This window comes from Halictus rubicundus, chromosome 11, assembly GCF_050948215.1.
Source record: "Halictus rubicundus isolate RS-2024b chromosome 11, iyHalRubi1_principal, whole genome shotgun sequence".
NCBI lineage: Eukaryota > Metazoa > Arthropoda > Insecta > Hymenoptera > Halictidae > Halictus > Halictus rubicundus.
This window is the reverse complement of record NC_135159.1, coordinates 9,664,326-9,682,478: the sequence shown is the minus strand read 5'-3', so window position 1 is coordinate 9,682,478 and position 18,153 is coordinate 9,664,326. Positions and strand designations below refer to the sequence as shown.

At 39.3% G+C, this 18,153-nt stretch overlaps 2 protein-coding genes across 4 annotated transcripts in view; one reads left to right on the top strand and one right to left on the bottom strand.

Annotated features, from left to right (window-relative positions):
• Nucleotides 1-13,465, top strand: part of LOC143359380 (protein qui-1) — a 27,277-nt gene extending 13,812 nt beyond the window's left edge. For 2 of the 3 annotated variants that reach the window (XM_076797293.1, XM_076797294.1), the window contains exons 4-20: nucleotides 1,176-1,255; nucleotides 1,666-1,788; nucleotides 2,314-2,456; nucleotides 3,055-3,212; nucleotides 3,558-3,953; nucleotides 5,443-5,853; nucleotides 6,014-6,360; nucleotides 6,555-7,082; nucleotides 7,392-7,632; nucleotides 7,780-7,963; nucleotides 8,409-8,883; nucleotides 9,475-9,781; nucleotides 9,855-10,080; nucleotides 10,158-10,353; nucleotides 10,479-11,007; nucleotides 11,236-11,545; nucleotides 11,708-13,465. In XM_076797293.1, coding sequence (XP_076653408.1) covers nucleotides 1,176-1,255; nucleotides 1,666-1,788; nucleotides 2,314-2,456; nucleotides 3,055-3,212; nucleotides 3,558-3,953; nucleotides 5,443-5,853; nucleotides 6,014-6,360; nucleotides 6,555-7,082; nucleotides 7,392-7,632; nucleotides 7,780-7,963; nucleotides 8,409-8,883; nucleotides 9,475-9,781; nucleotides 9,855-10,080; nucleotides 10,158-10,353; nucleotides 10,479-11,007; nucleotides 11,236-11,504 — 4,613 coding nt within the window. In that variant the 3' untranslated portion in view covers nucleotides 11,505-11,545; nucleotides 11,708-13,465. Of the gene's footprint in view, nucleotides 1-1,175; nucleotides 1,256-1,665; nucleotides 1,789-2,313; nucleotides 2,515-3,054; nucleotides 3,213-3,557; nucleotides 3,954-5,442; nucleotides 5,854-6,013; nucleotides 6,361-6,554; nucleotides 7,083-7,391; nucleotides 7,633-7,779; nucleotides 7,964-8,408; nucleotides 8,884-9,474; nucleotides 9,782-9,854; nucleotides 10,081-10,157; nucleotides 10,354-10,478; nucleotides 11,008-11,235; nucleotides 11,546-11,707 lie in introns of those variants that run through there. The other variant, XM_076797295.1, reaches the window with a different exon arrangement.
• LOC143359381 (bifunctional 3'-phosphoadenosine 5'-phosphosulfate synthase 2) lies at nucleotides 12,599-18,153 on the bottom strand. Its single transcript, XM_076797296.1, has 10 exons — nucleotides 17,262-18,153; nucleotides 16,712-16,882; nucleotides 15,631-16,156; nucleotides 15,246-15,346; nucleotides 14,996-15,183; nucleotides 14,573-14,819; nucleotides 14,275-14,481; nucleotides 13,938-14,043; nucleotides 13,597-13,773; nucleotides 12,599-12,736 (listed from the first exon to the last, which is right to left on the bottom strand). Exons 1-10 carry the CDS (start codon nucleotides 17,319-17,321, stop codon nucleotides 12,633-12,635), a joined length of 1,887 nt encoding a protein of 628 aa, XP_076653411.1. The 5' UTR covers nucleotides 17,322-18,153; the 3' UTR covers nucleotides 12,599-12,632.

The window sequence follows — 18,153 nt, the reverse complement described above, 5'->3', positions numbered from 1 at the left end:
TAACAGAAATGAGAATTGTAAAACATTGTTCAGCATTTAGTTGACCAGTTATTTTTTATTTTATTTCAACAGTCGAAATATTCAATCATTTAAAAGACAACTATTAAAAAATACTGAAGAAAAAGAAGATGCGTTTGGGAGAAACATCAGCCGATTTTTTATCTAGCAAATCAGCAAATTTTGTGAATGTTTAGTTAATATTTAAATGTTGTTTTTTCAAGTTTCTTTTCAAACTTCAGAAAAATTGAATTTCTCGACCATTAAACTGGGAAAACTTTCCAAGTAGGCATGCGACAATAAATTAAATTAATTAACAAAGAAAAAGCGATGTTACATCGATAAAATTAAGAACAATAACGAACACGTTTGTTCAATGATCAAAACCGTTGTCAGTCATTTAATAAACTAATTTTTTCATTGTTTAAGAAGATGCTTGATCGTTCATTCATTGTTCCACCTGTCTAAACATTTCTGATTTACAATATTGATTTCCTTGTTTGTAATTGTTAGATTATTGTGTATGCTTATATTTATTCTTATGCATTAGAATTGTAAATTACAGGATTTTATAATGTTTATAGGTAAATGGCGAATTTCTAAAATTATTTTAAATGTTCTATTGTTGTTGCTATTAATGAATCGATAAGATAGAAATATTATTGACCTTGTTGAATTATGGTATTAATAATTTTTGTAGATAAACGACGAATTTTTTAAATTAGTCGTTTAATGTTGTTGTATTATTAACGAATTAATTAAATTCACAAAAATTATTTAAATTATTGGAAAAATAGATGTGCAAGATTCCCTTCAATATTTTTTAATTTCTGCGATCGTAATGGTATAAGTCATGCGTTCGTTTATTTCAATTTCATGTGCCCGGAGGCGGGAAATTCAATTTTACGTAACAGAGTTCCAATAAACGCGTCCTCGAGCAGTTTCCTTCAACGATGATTCGCATGAAGCATCGACTTTGATAAGAGCGTTCAATTTTATATACCAATTGGACACTGCAATATCGTTTACCAACTTTTTGCATCAAGTAGTCTCGTATTTTCAATAAATAGACTTTTATTTTCACTTTTTTTTTCTTTTGGTACGCGAGATTTGAATTTAATATAAAATCGCAATTTAAATTCAATCTGGAGTTATAATTTTGTGAAAAATATTCGCAGAATTCGTCAAGGAAAGGCAACAATTTTTGGAACTCGTCGGACCAGAGCTGCAATCGATATACGACGACATGGGTATCGAGGTACGAGAACATAAAATTGTTATCAACAATTGCAGATTATCGTACGATCTCGAATTTCAATTTTTATTCATATTTTACGCGCTCGCAAACGGTCATCGAACAATAAATGCTGGCGGAAACTTATGTATAATGATAAAAGCGGTTTCACAATTTTGTAATTTCACTTTACAATTATTCACTTAATTTCACAACTTTATTTTATTTTACGATTTTGTTTCGCTGTTATTCACTTTATTGTACAATTTCATTTTACAATTCTTTATTCTTACAATTTTATTTTACGACTGTTTTTTCCGATTTCATTTTACAATTCTGTTTTTTACAATTTTATCTTACGATTTTGTAATTTGTAATAGTTTGTTTATGTTTTATGCATTCCGTATGTTTCTAACGAGCGAAACATTACGCAGGTGTTGTTAGTGGACATGCAATATGCAACGAACGTGAATCCTGATCGAAATCCATTTCTAGCCGAGCAGTTTCTTGATGAAATACGGGCTGCTCATCAACATTCGAGAGGTTGCTTCTTTTTGGTAAGTTCGCTGCTCATAAATATGTAAACGTGATCATAAATTATTTAACGCGTTGCGTCGTTCCGTGTTCGGCAACATAATAATTTCATTTACTACACGGCAACGTGCAATAATTATTCGCAATTTTGCTAAATTTCTACCGTATAATTTTGCACAATTATTTACAATCCCACTTTACAATATTACCGTCATTGTCTTACAATATTATACCACAACGTTAGTTGCTACCTTATTCCAGAATTTTTGAAATATAAATTTCAATTTTTCCAACATTATTTCACAATATTATTTTTAAACATTATGTACGATTTTATTTTACAATTGTAGTGTCATTGTTGCGTTGTTTAGACACTTTACAATGTCCACGATACGGTAATCCAATTTTTTACTGCACGCGTAAAGTATAATGTGTAATTACCTGTTCCACGCGCAAACGGTCTAGAATGACTTTGAACTGAATTCCAAAAACTCAGCAACGGCCAATAGAATGTTGACAAAGCCAAAATCGATTTTTGTTTGTTGAAGTTGTTGGTCGGTGACGAGTACAACGCCGGATGGCTGCCGACAAAGCTAACCGAAGACACATACGAGATTCTTTCGAGCCAGTGCTCAATGATGGAGGAGTATTACGAACGCGACAGTAATTGCTACGCTCTGAAAGCTGGCAGGTAGTTACGTTTTATTGTCGCGTTGTTACCCAGCGAAATGGAAATGGCGTGGGCGTGAGTGAGTAGTAAAAAAAAAAAGAAAGAAAGAAGAAAAAACGCTAGAAAAATTCCGATTTTATTACTGTAATCTGAAAAATCCGAAGTTTTTTACGAGCCACGCTTGCTGCTCCATTTCCTGTTCCCTCGTTCACCACTTTTCAAATTCGTTCCGCTTTGTTATTAATATGTTTCATCCACTTTATCCATTTTCCATCCGGCCTGCGTTTCAGTCAAATATATGCTACCTTATGATCGTGTAATAAACGAATAAATAATGTTTCGATCGTTGTTTTTCATCGTTTATACGCGGCTATTTGTTTATTGCTATTATTTCAATGCATTTATTGCCTTACGATTAAAAAAAGTGTTAAAGTATTATTAAATACAGTTTTCATGACTGTTTTCTATTCTGATTTTATTAAATATTGATTTTCTTGCAATTGATGCATTTGTTGCGTGTAATTACGTATTATTTACTGTTTGTATTATTTGAACTTTACTGCTCATTATTGTTACTTTCTTGCTAATGAATCGTGATTGTGTCACTGACCATTGACAGATACGATACAGTGGCTGACAATTGGCAGAACAATGAACCGACAATGAGAGAAGCCTTAAAGAAAGCAGCGGAAGCCATTGTTTCAGAAAAACGTGGCAACGAGGAGATCAGAAATATATTGAAGAGTACTGCGGAAAGACAACTGGAGTACGCCTTGAGTGAGTAACGAAGAAAGTATAATAACATCTTCATTTTTAATTATTTTTTGACGAAACTTTTGCCAAAATATTCCGGATACTTTTGTGATTAAAAAGAGCCCAAACACGGTACAATTTGGATCATATTTATGCGTTTAATCCACGATATAGTAAAACCTCTGTTATCCGAACTGATTATTAAACGAGTAAATACGATTGAAACTGTACCATGTTGGTACTCATTTTAATCAGAAAAATGCCACGAATAAGCTGACAAAGGTTTCATAAGAAAATAATTCGAAACAAGGAAGATTATGTTAATAAATTCGATGGTTAAGATCTACGATGTCTGGAACTTTTTGATAGTGTTAGACGAATCTCGGGATGGTATAATATCCGTGGTGCGATCGTGGAAGGGGAAGAAGAGCGCGAGGTCGGTGGCGTCATTGAAAACTCTCGTGACGGATAATCTGCCGTCGGAAAACATAATAAACGTGGAAGTAGAACAGGAGCCGGGCGGAATTAATCCGAACCACAGGTCGCACAAGGTCTACCTGTCTCACGTGTGCCGTTTGCTGGTGAACCGTGTGCAGACTCTGGTTAACTCGTCGATCGAGGCCGATCCCGAGATGAAAAGCAAGAAGAAAATGGTGCAGGAGGTGTACGCCGAGAGCCTGATGCATCTCGCGCTCCTCAGGAACGTGAAACCCTGCGAGGAGGACAACGAACACGCCCAACGGATCAGAGAGCTTCTAATAGCCGGTAAGAATGCCTCCGACAATTTATTTTCTTGGTTACGCGACTCCACCAGCAGATTTATATTTTTATTCCACTTGTCTGCCCATAGTTTTACTATTCCACTTGCCCGATCATAGACAATTCTATCATTTCGCTTTTCTGACCATAGACAATTTTATTATTTCACCTGTTTGACCATAAACAATTTTACTAGTTCATCTGTCCGACCTTAGACAATTTTATTATTTCATCTGTCTGACCATACACAATTTTATTATTTTTCTTTTCTGACCATCAACAATTTTATTATTTCACTTGTGTGACCATAGACAATTTTATTTAATTTGTTCGACTAGCAATAAGCAGATTTTGTTCGGATTATTTGAATAAACCTGTTTCAATTGATGTGTCTGGCCATATAAAGTTTCCTTTCACTTGGTTAACGGAAAGAGACATGTTTATACTACGGTTTTAAAGAGATATACTAAAGGCACTTGTTTGGTTAGAAATATGTTTTCCACCGGTCTGATTATGTACCTTCTATTTCACTTGCCTTGCCAAATACCTTTCATTCCACTCGTTCGACTAAATGCTTTTGATTCCACCTGTTTGATCAAATGCTTTTAATTCCACTTGCCTGATCAAATACCTTCGATTCCACTTGTTTGATTGAATAGCTTTAATTCCACTTGTCGGGCATAATGGACTATATTCCTCGTGTCTTACCAACGAGATCTTATTCTGTCTATCGCACCAAGTAGTGTCTATTCTATTAGTCTGACCAAATAAATTTTATTCTACTAATTCTACTCTGTAGACTTTGTACCATTAGTCTGACAAAGTATGCTTCATTTCACTTGGTCGAGTAAATGTGTCTTATTCCACTCGGGCACTCAAACATGTTTTATTCTACTAGTCTGATGATACATGTCTTATTCTACTAGTCTGATGATACATGTCTTATTCTACTAGTCCGACCAAATATACTCTCCTGTCACTTGTTTCACCAAGCAAATGTTTCTCTTGTCGGTAAAGAAACGTGGCTATACTACTCGTCTGGCATAAAACATATTACACCGCTTGTTCGACTGGAAACAGACTTTCTACTTTTCTAGCTAATACAATTTTCATAATGCTAATACAATTAAAAGTCATTAATTTCTTCTCGCAAATTCCAGCAGACATTTTATCCGTCCGACAAATGATAGACATTTCTACTTACACCACGCTACTGAAATCCCATGCGGCTAGACCAGGTCATAAATAATAAATAGCAACAAATCATAGGAAATTATATCAAACTAACTGAGAGAAAATTATTGTTCACTTATTTCTGACAAAGTTGTTCATTTTAGTAAAACAAGGTTGTTCTTTATTCGGTTTAAAAAATCGTTATTCACTGAACCAATAAAATTCTCGTTCGTTTAACGGCCAAATAAAATTGTTAAAGCAAAAATGATTTCTGATTCGAGCAAACAAATCGTCGTTTGTGTGCATAATCTGTTGCGTATAGGTAAATGCCAGAAGCACGGTCCGATACTGGTAAAGGGCGGAAAGTATTCCGGGAAATCCTCGTTGCTCTCGAGGATCTACACGGACGCAAGTTCCTGGCTGGATTGCGCAACTTTCCCGGTTGTTCGACTGTGCTCTTCGACCCCCCGGTCCGCGTACAGCCTCGAGCTGCTTCGAGTACTATGCCAACATATCGGATTCCTCTCCGGCCAATTGGACGGGAACCTGCCGAAAGATGCTTCGTTCGACCCGCTCTATTTGAACAACTGGTTCGGACTGATCATGAGGAGGATCGAGGAGGAGCCGCTAAAGGAGCAGCTGTTGATCCTGATCGATGACCTACATCGGCTGCATCCTCTCGAATGCGACATCATCGCCGCGCTGTCGTGGCTCCCTTTAAATCTACCTGCAGGTCAGACCGAATTAATAATATTTGCATATATTAGTAATTACACAGGTTGTCCCAAAAAATCAATTTTATAAACAAAAGCTTTACTCTTATTATTAGTTTTATTACTTATTATTGTACTGCATTTTCCATTTCACATTTATGATTGTTATATTCGTTTTAGGGGTGCATTTGGTAGTAACAACAGCAATCCCGCCAGAAATGCTGCGTTTGACGCCAATGCAAAAGGAACGACTGAGAAGTGCTCAGATTTTAATTGAACTTCAGGAGCCAGCACCGGATCCCCAGGAAACAGAAAGTGTGTTTGACAAACTAGAGAAACTGGTGGGTCAGTGTGCGGCGGACAGGCTCGGCGCCATTTTGGCTTCCACGGAGTATGGTCTTTCTGAGACGGAAGTCCTAGAAGTGATCATGCCAACGATTGAAGAAGGCCCCTTGTTCCTCAAAGATGGAAAATACAACTTCTCGACCTGGACGTTGGTTAGAAGAACGTTTAACGATTATCTAAAGGTATTTTTACAGAAGAAAATTTTAAAACATTTCAGCTTTGAACTATGTTTAGGAATTTTTTAAAACAAAACCAACGAACATATCGGGATAAAAAAATTGTCAATTTCTTCATCAATCTTTTAAAAATATGCAGGAATTTTTTTGTGCCCAAACTTCGTCCCTGTCATGAACTAAAAGATTTTTTGAACTCGAAGGTCCGCGTGATGAGCGGAAGGCTGCTATTCTCCTGGCGTTACCCGATCCGGGACCTGGCCAGAAAACGGTACTTCCCGAACCAAGAGATCCTGAAGACCTACCACGGCGAGTTAGCGAACCTCTTCTTCTCAGAAGTGTTCGAGGAGAAAGACGACAAATCCTCGCCGGAAGAGGAAACACCTAAAAAGACACCGTTCCAGAGCAGACCAAGGTCCAATGACACAGCTTACAATCTGAGGCACGTCGAGGAGGCTTGGTTACATCTTCTGAGGGCCGGAGACGTCGAGAAATTGAAGAAGTTGGCTGTCTGCGCCTTTGACTTCCTCCTTGCCGCGGTGCAGATGGTCTCGGTTAGCTACTTGAGATGCGTCCTGGAACATTCGAGGAGATACTTGCTCGAGAGGGACTTGGAACTGGTTTATTACACCGTGAGGAAGTGCAGTGATATCCTGACGAGGGATCCTCTGCAATTAGGAGCGCAACTCATTTGTTGGCTGAGACCTGTTGCTGAAGATTGCGGGGACTTGGTGAGGAGAGTTCACCTTTTCATGGAAATACAGCCAATTGCAGTTTTCTGTAACGCTATGTGCCGGAAATGGTAAATTGTCATTGCCGGCTGCTTGTAATATTGTTACACTCATTGATGTCGAAGCCTTGTCTTGTACGATTATGTTCTGCGCCCTGTATTCGTTGCGATTGACTTGTAAGAATAACAGGTGAGCCTGCAGAACAGCATATGTTACAAGTCTCGTACCGAATTCCTGAGGTAGCTGTTCCGCAGGTTCGCCGAATAACATTTAATCGAGAAATTGTTGACAAAATGTTTCTAATTGAAGGTGAGCAGAATGGTGACAGCAGCGATGGCATGGTGCGATGGCTACACCGCGCCATTGTTAGTGCCATTGAACGGCTGGCTGCAGCCGCCCTTGCCGCTTCAGATTCGCATACTCTCTTGTCCGCAAGGGGTCAAATTGGTCGAGGCTGCTCCATCCGGGCAACACGTGATCGTTGTGCCCTTCCAAGGCGATGCTCAACTCTGGCACGTTATGTCTGCCCAGTTGGTTCACACGTTCAAAGGTAAATAGCTCACCGTTCATGTGAGCTTGCCGTCCGAGTGGCAAACGCAACCACCAACCTAGCATCTCATGCGTTCTTCCGTTATTGAACATGATAACATGATCACTCGTATCGCCGCTCTGCGTTGTAACCATAAAATTATTTTAGGCCACTCGAACCCAATATCATGCTTAGCCGTGACACAACACTCGCAATACTTGCTGACAGGCTCCGAGGACACTTCCGTCATCGTTTGGGACATGAAAGAACTCAGTTTAAAGCTAAGAATCCGAGAACATATCGCCCCCGTTCTGTGTTTGACCACTGCGCTCAAGAATACTGTGATTGTCAGGTTTACAATTTGATATTCAGTTAATTCTTAGTCATTTCGAGGCTTGCGTGGCTGGACGTCGTTGCTAGACTGCGGATTTTACTTTATTTACATTCGTGACATGTGTAACATTCACTCTGAGGGGCTTAATTAATTGTACATTCATGTTTGTTGGTTCGCTTCAGAAAAAAAGGTTTACTTCAGCAAAAATCTGCAGTCTGGTTGTTACACATTCTGCTTGTAATCGTTTATTTCATTATTTATACACAGACGATATACATTGCCTGCTACTCTATTGAAAAATAGTATACCGGTTGGAAAATTTTAATTATTCGCTATTAAAAAGTAATACAAAACATGGTGTCGGATCTAACCCAGCATAAGTTTCTGCAATTCAATCTCTTCTAGTTCCGAAGACGATCCTCGGGCAGTCCTGATCAACGTTTCTCTTAATTTTCTATCACAGCGGAGGCGAGGACTCGAGGATCATAATCACGAGCCTGCTGACCGGCTACGTTCTCATCAAGGTCGACCACCATAGAGGTCCCGTGAACTCCGTTCGCGTCAACTCCGCTGGCGAGATCCTGGTGTCCGGTTCCTCGGACTGCACCGTGTGCCTCTGGTGTCTGGAGAGGTTCACGTTGCTGAAGAGCATAACTTTGCCCACCGCAGTGATGATACTGGACGTGTCCGCGGATTCGTTGTTCCTGTTGGCTGCCTGCGAGGACCAGAAGCTGTACCTGAGGTCTCTAGCCACCGGCTCGGAGATTCACACTTTGAGGGGCCACCAAGGTGACGTGAAGAGCATCTGCTTGGCCAAGGACTGCAGAAGAGCTGTAGTGGGCGGGGTCAAGGGCAAGGTCTCCGTTTTCGACATGCACAGCGGCAGACTGACCAGGACGTTGCCGGCCAATCTGTCGGCTGATGTATCTGCTGTCAAGGTTGAGTTGGGGACCCTATTTTTCTGGACACGAACTATCTTTTAATTTTGCTGCGGTCCTCGGTTGAAACGTATACATACCGTACACTTTTATACAGGGTGTTCGACTACTGATGGGAGAAAATTTAAGGGGTGGTTCTCCAAGACAATATAAGACGAGAATGAAGAATAAAAGAATTGCGATTTCGGCTTCATCTTTGAGTTATTATCAATTAAAAATCCGCCTGAAATGCGGCAACCCGGCCAACGGAGGTTGCTTGCGTCACAAAGGCGCGCGACGCACCCAATGGTTAGGCTTGGACGTCACACACTGTAGCCAATAATTCGGTAGAACTATGACGTACGCAATGTACACCTCTGTTGCCCGGGTTGCCGCATTTTAGGCGGATTTTTAATAGGTAATAACTAAAAAATGGAGCCGAAATCGCAATTCTTTTACTCTTCATTTTCATCATACATATATTGTCATGGAGAACCACCTCTTAAACTTTCTCCCACCTGTAGTCGAACACCCTGTATAGAACATCGTGCAGCAAGGTTAATCTAGAACAGAGATGTTGTTTAAGTGTATAATGTGGATGACATTGAACAGGTGACGGAGAAGGATGACTTCCTGATCACAGCGGCAGGGGACAGAGTCACTTACTGGAGCTTCCGGGGCGAAGAGGCCTTCTTGAAGACTCTGAAGTCTGGAAAGCAGGAATCTCTGCACCCGCACACCGCTTCCATCTCTTGTTTGGACATCTCCAGAGATGGAGCGATGGCAGTCACCGGCGGTGTTGACTCTCTAGTCAATCTGTGGCAGCTGAACACTCACGAACTGCTGTCCACGTTCGAGGGACACATTGCCAGCGTGACTTGCATCGCTTTCTCTGCTTCTGGGCTGTTCGTTGCCTCCGGTGAGCGGCTTGCTTGCCAACGAAAGAGGTTTTAAAAATTTCCCTTGTTTTAATTGATCGCATCGATCCTCAGGCTCGGAGGACAAGACAGTTCGAGTTTGGGGGCTGACGTTGGGCCTGATGGTAGCGACGTTTAGGCATCAGGCGCCCGTTACGTCGGTGACAGCCATGTTCGACGGTCGGAGAATCGTCAGTTCGGATAGGGGAGGTGCGATTCGAGTTTGGGCAGCTGATTCCGGCACTCTGATTCAGTCTGTTTGCGGGCGTGGTCGGTGCATCACGGTTTCCACCGATATGAAGTGTGTACCCTTCTTTTGTCCCGTATAATCTTCTTGTTTCTCTCGGATGTTTCTCGGTGACAATGAAAACTGTTTAGGTTTGCGATATGCGACACGGGAGACAATCAAGTGCGAATAGTAAGCTTGGGTACCGGTCCAGAAGAAAAGTACCAGGTGTCACACTCCCAGGACATCACCTGCCTCGTGGTTACCCCAGACTCTCAGTCCCTGATCACAGGTTCTATGGACATGAGCCTGAAGGTCTGGCAATTAGCTGGAGGCAAATTGTCGCAGGTCCGTTTTGAAAGCTTGAATTTGCCTGTCCAAATGCTACTTTTTTAAAAGAAATTTGAAAAAAATCTTTAATAAACTTGAGCATTGAGTTGACAACAACATTAAGACTTCAAATTGAAACACAGGTTCTGGTGGGTCACACAGACCACGTGACCTGCGTCGCGGTTTCCGTTCTGGACAAGTCGATCGTCGTGTCAGGGTCTAGGGACGCGAACCTAATCGTCTGGGACATCAACACCGGCGCCGATCTGCACACCCTAAAGGGACACTTAGGCTTCATAACTTGTGTAAGACTATCTGGCGATGGAACTCTAGCAGCCTCCGGCAGCGAGGACAAGAGTCTGATCGTTTGGGACACGAAGAAGGGCTGTTCCCTGAGCAGCATCATGCTGCACGTGCCGGTGGTCGGTTTGGAGGTGGCCATGGACATGTCCAGGCTCGCTCTGCACCTGCTCGAGCACAAGTGCATGCCTATACTCTGTCTACACAACACTCCAGCGCAGTACGTCAAGTTGCCCGACTATGTTGCGCCATGGTGTGATGTTCGAGATATGAGGCCTCCAGGCCCGAAGAGGCCCAACAAGAGGTTGCTGAAGAAGGAGGTTTCCTTGGACAGCGACACCTGGCGCAGGAAGTACGGGCACCTTACTTCGGGTAAGGTGCTCCGATGATGTTTTGCTTTGTAGTGAAAATATTTAGAGAATTGATTTATTCAAATGTTTGATTTTTGCATAAAAATGCGAGGTCGTCTAATGATTAGAATTGGATCACAGTTGGATCAGAGTTGATTAAAATTTGTAATTGAATCGATTAATCTTGACGTGGTCTTTCGATAGGTTTTATATGTTTTATTATAAGTTGAATAGTGTACTTTTTTTTCAGGAATATCAGCGTCGTCGGTGGAGAATCTCCAGCGTCGTTTCAGCGTTAGCGCATCGATGGATGAGATCAGCAAAGTGGGATTAGCTAGTAGTCCTTCGGGACTGGGTCCCGAACAAGCTGCGCTCGCTCAGTCACAGCATTTCGACCAATTAGAAGCACTTTGGAATAAACAGTCACCGCCATCAAGGTCAAGATCACACGGGAGAACCCTGTCCAAGCAGAGTTCCCTGCAGGCTACTCTGGTCTCTGACTCGGAGGAGGAGGGTTAGGCCCTTTGCCCTCGTGCAGAGTCGACGAAACGTCAAGAAAGGTCTGCGACATTTAGATTTCTGTCTCTCTTAGAATGCTAAAGGGATTCCTGCCCTAGAGAATTCCAGCTAGGGTAGCAACCTGCAGAATAGCTACGATTTCGATAATTTATCGATTTGTAGTCCAGAGACTATTACATTTGAATAGTGAATGTTTGTTTCAGGTCTACCGGCTTAAATCACCGTCTTAGAAGCCAAATCCTGAGTCCAATCTCCGGAGAATCCTAATCGTCGTACCTTCTGCTCCCCTCGGTCTCAAGAGAAACGATGGAGAAACAAATAGAAAAAGAGAAAAAAAAACAAACGTCCCCGCAGCGAAAGCTCTAAGTTACGAAATATTCTCGTGTCCGATGCAATAAACGTGTGTATATGAAACACGCATATACATATGTAATATCGATATTTAGAGTGGTATAAAATTGAAGTGATGTTTGTTTTCACCGTTCATCGCCCACGTTCTAATCTGTTAAAGTTAAATGATTACAAATTCTGGTCAATTGCAATGAATTTTCTGGCAAATTTATTCCGAAAAAATAACATGTATATATTATATAATATTCTTATTTATGTATATTAACCGTTGTTAACACTTTATTTACCTGTTAATGGATTTTTTAAATGACTGTGCTGTGTTTGAGAAAACAATTATTATTTTCTTCTGCATAACAATTTTAAAAGATATTATTATACTGCAATAATAGTTGAAATAATTTATTTCTAAATGAACATGCTGTCACTATTTTTTGATAAAGAAAAAAATTATTCGGACGCTCTTAATGGTTCATCTTTGATTTTTCGAAACATGGTAGATGAAGTGTTAATTAACGTGCATGATACAGATACTTTGTGGTGACAAAGATAATCATTTACAAAATTGCATGTGCGTTTTCCAGACTGCGGATTTTATGCATATGTTTAATACTTTAAAAGTACAGCACAGAAAAATATTTAGACGTGTTTATTAAGATTTATTGTTACTTTTATAGGAATATAATAATATCTCTATCTTAAAGATATTTTTTTCGATTACTATGCATGTAAATTGGTTTGTAAACATTTATAATTGCATAAAGAGCCGCAGTCTAGCGTTTAGATGCCACTTTTCTGTTTATTCGCATAATAATCCACCATTACTCGCCAGGCCCTCGGCGCCATGAACCCTTCTGGCGGATTTTCCCCGGTTTTTGCGAATTCTGCAATCAAAAATATCGATTTGTTAAGTTTTTGTCTCGAAAGGATGATTCCTAAGTAAGAATTTTAATATTTATCGATTTATTTGCTTGTTAAATAATTTTTAAAACAGATAGAATTGTTTTACATATAATTATAACTCAATTTGCAGTAATTAATTCAATATTGAGTTATAATTTTTGTTTTCTACATTGATACGAATTTTTAGGATTAATTGCCTATTTATACCGAATTCCCACTATTTATTGTTAATATGTTATTAACACATATTTCGTTGGTTGGTATTTAGTATTAACATCAATGTTACATCATAAGATTATGAAGAATTTTTACGATATCGATTTTGTACATTTGTATTTTTTCATTTTCAATGTCTGTATGAATAGTGTATACTAATTTCTGATTCAGCGACCATATTGGAAGATTGATTTTAATCATTAATGTTAATGTGTACTATAAATACGTATTTTCATCGTTGATATTTGATATTGATATTAATTTCGTAGTTTTACGATCGATGTAAACGTTAATTAAGAACGTTGATTGATTCTTCCAGCGGCCATGTTGGAACCCAGCTAATTTGAGATACTCTTTAATTTCCGACGTTGATCTGTAGTGTTAATGCACATGTTGTCCATCAATGTTTAGTATTAATGTCAATCTTGAATTGAAACATCCGATATCAATATCAATTTTGTACATTTATATTAAATTGAAAGTTTTATTTCCGATATTAATTTGAACATCGAGTATTCATTCACCTTGCGGCGCGGCCATATTGGATTCCTCAGGTTAAATCCTTCAAACTCCATGTTGTAAGATGTAATTGTGTATCGGCATTTATTTTTAAAATTTGATTTACCTCGCATTTTAGTTCCTGAGATGAAAACGAAGTCCTGAGATCGTTCTGGCTCGAAATACGCCATCTTCTTTGCCACTTTGTCGTACGCTGCCACTTTGAATGGAATTATCTGCAGATTTTGAAGGCCTGGCGCCATTGACAGTACACTCGATCCATGTGTAACGTCATATAAATTACCTGATTATGTGAAAATTATTTATTTATTTCAGGAAAGCTTGTTGCCGAGGTAAGTGAGATAAAATGTGTCATAAAATAATAACAAATAGATCGCAAATATTGCTATAATTTTTCTGCTATAACTTAGACTTAAATTAACGAAATTTTCAATATTTTAGCTTTACCATCAGGTGTTTTCGATTTGTCAGGATGAGGTAAACCTGCAGGGTCACGACCAACAATATAAAAATCAGCTCCGGCCACCATTCTTGCCTTCGCATGCCATTGCACCTGTAAAAAGTTGTTATTAATCATGATATTGTTAATATTCGTAATATTGTTCATTATAATAGTAAACACTGCATATTTGGAACATTATTCTTCGTTCAATATTTAAATCAAAAGAAAATCAAGTCAAAGAAAGATGAAGGGCAAAAATGGAAATGTTTCAGTTCTTTTTTATTTAATGTTTAAGTCGAAAAAAAAATAAAGGGGACAAATTGGAAAATCGATTGTTGATACCTCCGTGGGTCCAGCGTACAACATCGGACTGGGAAAAATGGCGAGAATCGTATCCTGATGTAATACACCCTCTTCCAGAACACATTGGTGTTGTTTCATTCTTATTGGCAATGGCACATCGTCCTCTTTCGTCCATCCTCCCAACGGATGCAGTAAAAGAACTGGTTTCTTGAAACCGCGTTCCTCCGCAAGGTATTTCCTCGTATCCTAATTATTATTTTCAACCGATTACATTTAATTGACTGGTAAACGGAAATTTGAAAGAATTTTGTTTAAATATCTAGCGTTAAAAATCTACCTGCATTAAAAGTGCATGGCCGTTATGCACCGGGTTCCTCAATTGAAACGCAAAAACGACATCGGCACCCATTTCTTGGCATTTTTTCCTTATCTCGTTCGGCGTTAGTCTATAAACATCAAGGCCATCGTTCCACCTTATTTTCTCGAAAACCTCGAGCTCCCCACCGACCAGCCAATCACCTGAGTTTTGAATCATTCTAACGTGTGGGTGGTCGGGATCATTAGTTCCGAATTCCCTGGAACACCTGCGATTAAAATTCACTATTAATTTCCTCTGGTTAATCATTTTCCACCATTAATATCGTCATAATTATCTACTTCATTTATTTTCCCTGTTTTATTGTTATTAATATTATTTGTTTCTATGTTTAGACGCAACAGAGGAAATAAATTGCAAAAAATACAAAGATCGCACTGCAACCTTTCTTCTTTCCGGTGTGCGAAAAATTCAGGATTTCGCAGAATTGCAATAGGACGACCTTGATGCTTCAAGGTCAGCGCAGGTGCGTCTCTGCATCGTTCTTCTTCGGCTGTGGTGATCGGAAGTACGATAGGTATCGATTGATTAACAACAGTTCCATTTTGTTGCAGGGTCTTGAAATGTTGGCACTGAAAAATTCAATTTTTTCTTCAATTCTTGATTTTCCACATTTTAAATAATCTCCTCCCACCTGCAAGTACTCGTTCTCTCGCATGAAGCCTCTCAGGGGACTTGCCCAACCTTCGGCTAGCACTTGAACCCATTGCAAATCGACATCGCTAATTTCGATGCCTGGAAATGTTTAAAATTGTCGCATTAGTGATTATACTTTTTTAATGATACAAACTTAGAATAACTTTAAATAATAGTAACAGTTAAGTATTAATACGGCTAAAATTGTGTTAACAAGTTATATTAAATACATTGCATTAGTTCAGTGAATATTTGAAGCATAATCTAAAGAATTTTCTTACTAATTCTTTCGAATAATCGAGCACTAATTCGGTTATTATTTGCAGAAAACTGTAACAAGCAACGTACACAAACAACCAAGAATAACAAATAAGAAAACATACTCAGCAGACTCTCGGCCTCTAATTTGACAGCATCAACCCTCTCGCTAGCAACGAAGAGCTCTTCGACTCCCCTGGTGATCCTCGGAATGACACCTTCCCTCTCCAACAAATCAATCACCATGTCGGTCGACTTCTCCACGCTGTGAACTTCCGTGTTCACTATCAAATCCGGCTGCCTGGGCACTTCATACTGTTGCCCAACGCCAGTGAAGCTTTGAATCACTCCTTTTCGCGCCTTTTTGTACAACCCCTTAACGTCTCTCGCCTCACAGATTGCCAACGAAGCTTCCACATAAACTTCAACGAATCTCAGACCATGCTCCTCGATGATCCTCCTGGCCAACCTTCTGTCATCCTCGAAGGGCGAGACAAAGCTGCAGATTGCTACCACGCCGCAGTCTGAAAACAATTTTGCAACCTCCGCTGCTCTGCGAACATTTTCCTCGCGATCCTCTTTCGTGAAGCCTAAGTTCCGGTTTAGGCCCCGGCGGATATTGTCGCCGTCAAGACTGTAGGCTGGTATCCCCTGCAATTAGCGAGCCGTTTAGGTGAAATCTGATTAATTATTTGTGGCATTGGTGCAAGAGAAACTGGTGTCAACTGCGCAGGTTCTGTAACGTTGAATTCTTATAGAAAATGGCGAAGTCTCAGCTTTGGAAACTTTTTGTGCCCAAACTATAAGCGGTACAGAGATATTACGGAATATGGTAGTGTATTTGTTTGTACGATTAAAAATGTTTAGGCATGTTTAAACTATGTTTGGAGCCTCCAAGACGCAGTAAATGTACCGTTTCTGCACATGTTTAGGTTTGGAAATTTTTTGTGCTCTAACTGTACATGTTATGGGAATGTTTCGTGTGTAGAATAATTCGTTAAAGTCCGCGGAATGTAGCAGTGTATTTGTTTGTGGGATTAAGAATATTTAAATATTTTTAAAAAATGTTCGAAGCCTCCAAGGTGATGTAAACGGTACGCAAGAAATTGAAATCGTTGTTTAGAACGAAAAAATACAACAGCTGTTGAGTTTCTTTGGGCTAAGTGGTTGCTTACCGGCCCCGTTAAATCGTTGTCATTAACTCACCTGAGAGATGAGGTAATTCTCGAGTTGGAAAGAGATCGAAGTCTTCCCAGCGCCGGAAAGTCCCGTTAGCCATACGGTGCAGCCACGGAACCCCTTGAGCTTCCCATAAGACTCTCCTCGTTTCTCTCGTGACACATGATGAATCTGTTGTGTCACGTTCGATGCGATGATCTGCGACGCAAATGTTCACGTTTTCTCAATATTTTCAATATAATATAATTTTTAGTTCGAAGACATCACAGAGTTCGTTAGAAATGATTCCGGTTATTATTGCATAAGAAATGAGTACAGTGGCCTGCATTTTGAAAATTTTTAAAGAATTCTACACGCCATAAATACGCAAAAACGTACAATAAAAGAAGTGGAAAGATATTTTCTTTTTTTTTCATTTGAAAAATTGTGGGTTTGGAGAAATAGTCTTGCCATTCTTACACAAGAATATTAATCAGTTATGTAATTTCTGAGAGTTCCAATGTTAAAGATAGACCGTCTAATAATGATTACGAATTTTGTGGAACCATATTATCATAATCTCGTTGTATGCGAATACCTTATCGCATTTCCTGCGTGTAGATCTCTCCTCCACGAACGAGTTCAAGTATATGCCCATTTCGAAAACAATTATTCAAAGTCTTAATTATGATTGCGATCTTTCGTTCGTCAATATTTGCTCGAACTTTTACACAACGTCACACAATAACAATTTTATAATTCGATCTCTATGTTTTACAATTCTAATTGTTGAATCGTATTTTCACGCAACGTTATTACGTTATTCTAATTTTGTACATTAATTTTCACAGAAAGTCACACAATTGTAATCGTTCCAATTCAATTTTCTCCGCAACGCTACGCAAGTATAATGTTACAATTCCATTTTCAAACGAAAATATACAATAAAACTGTCTTAATTCCATTTACAAACAAATTAAGTAAATTGAACGATTTCCTCGAACATAAAATGTAAAAACAATTTACAGTATCTCGGAATTTCTTTTCATACTTCAAGGAAATAATTTATGCCAGTTTGAAGCGTTAATGATTCGTAAATAAAATGGGCTACAGGGAAAAGTAAAAAAATCTTGGAATCAAGCACAGTATAATTGCGTAGTTATGAATATAGTAGTGGATGTAGGAGTTCGATTATATGATCAACATCCTTCGGATGATTTTAAATGACACACTCGATGATCACGACGAAGAAAGTATACTCGGACACATGGCTCGGACTGAACTGGTGAAGATCCGAGCGCTGTCGAGCGAGAAAGTTAAACGAAAGTAACCGAACCCGGCAGTGGGAACGAAAAATTCCATGGGATAGCTCGAACACCGTGAATAAGGAAATCGTGGGATGATGGATGTGATATGGAAAGTCGTGGAAACGGTGCTGGAACGTTCATACTGTTTAGTAAACACTGGTCGAAAGCGCTGAACTGTTTATT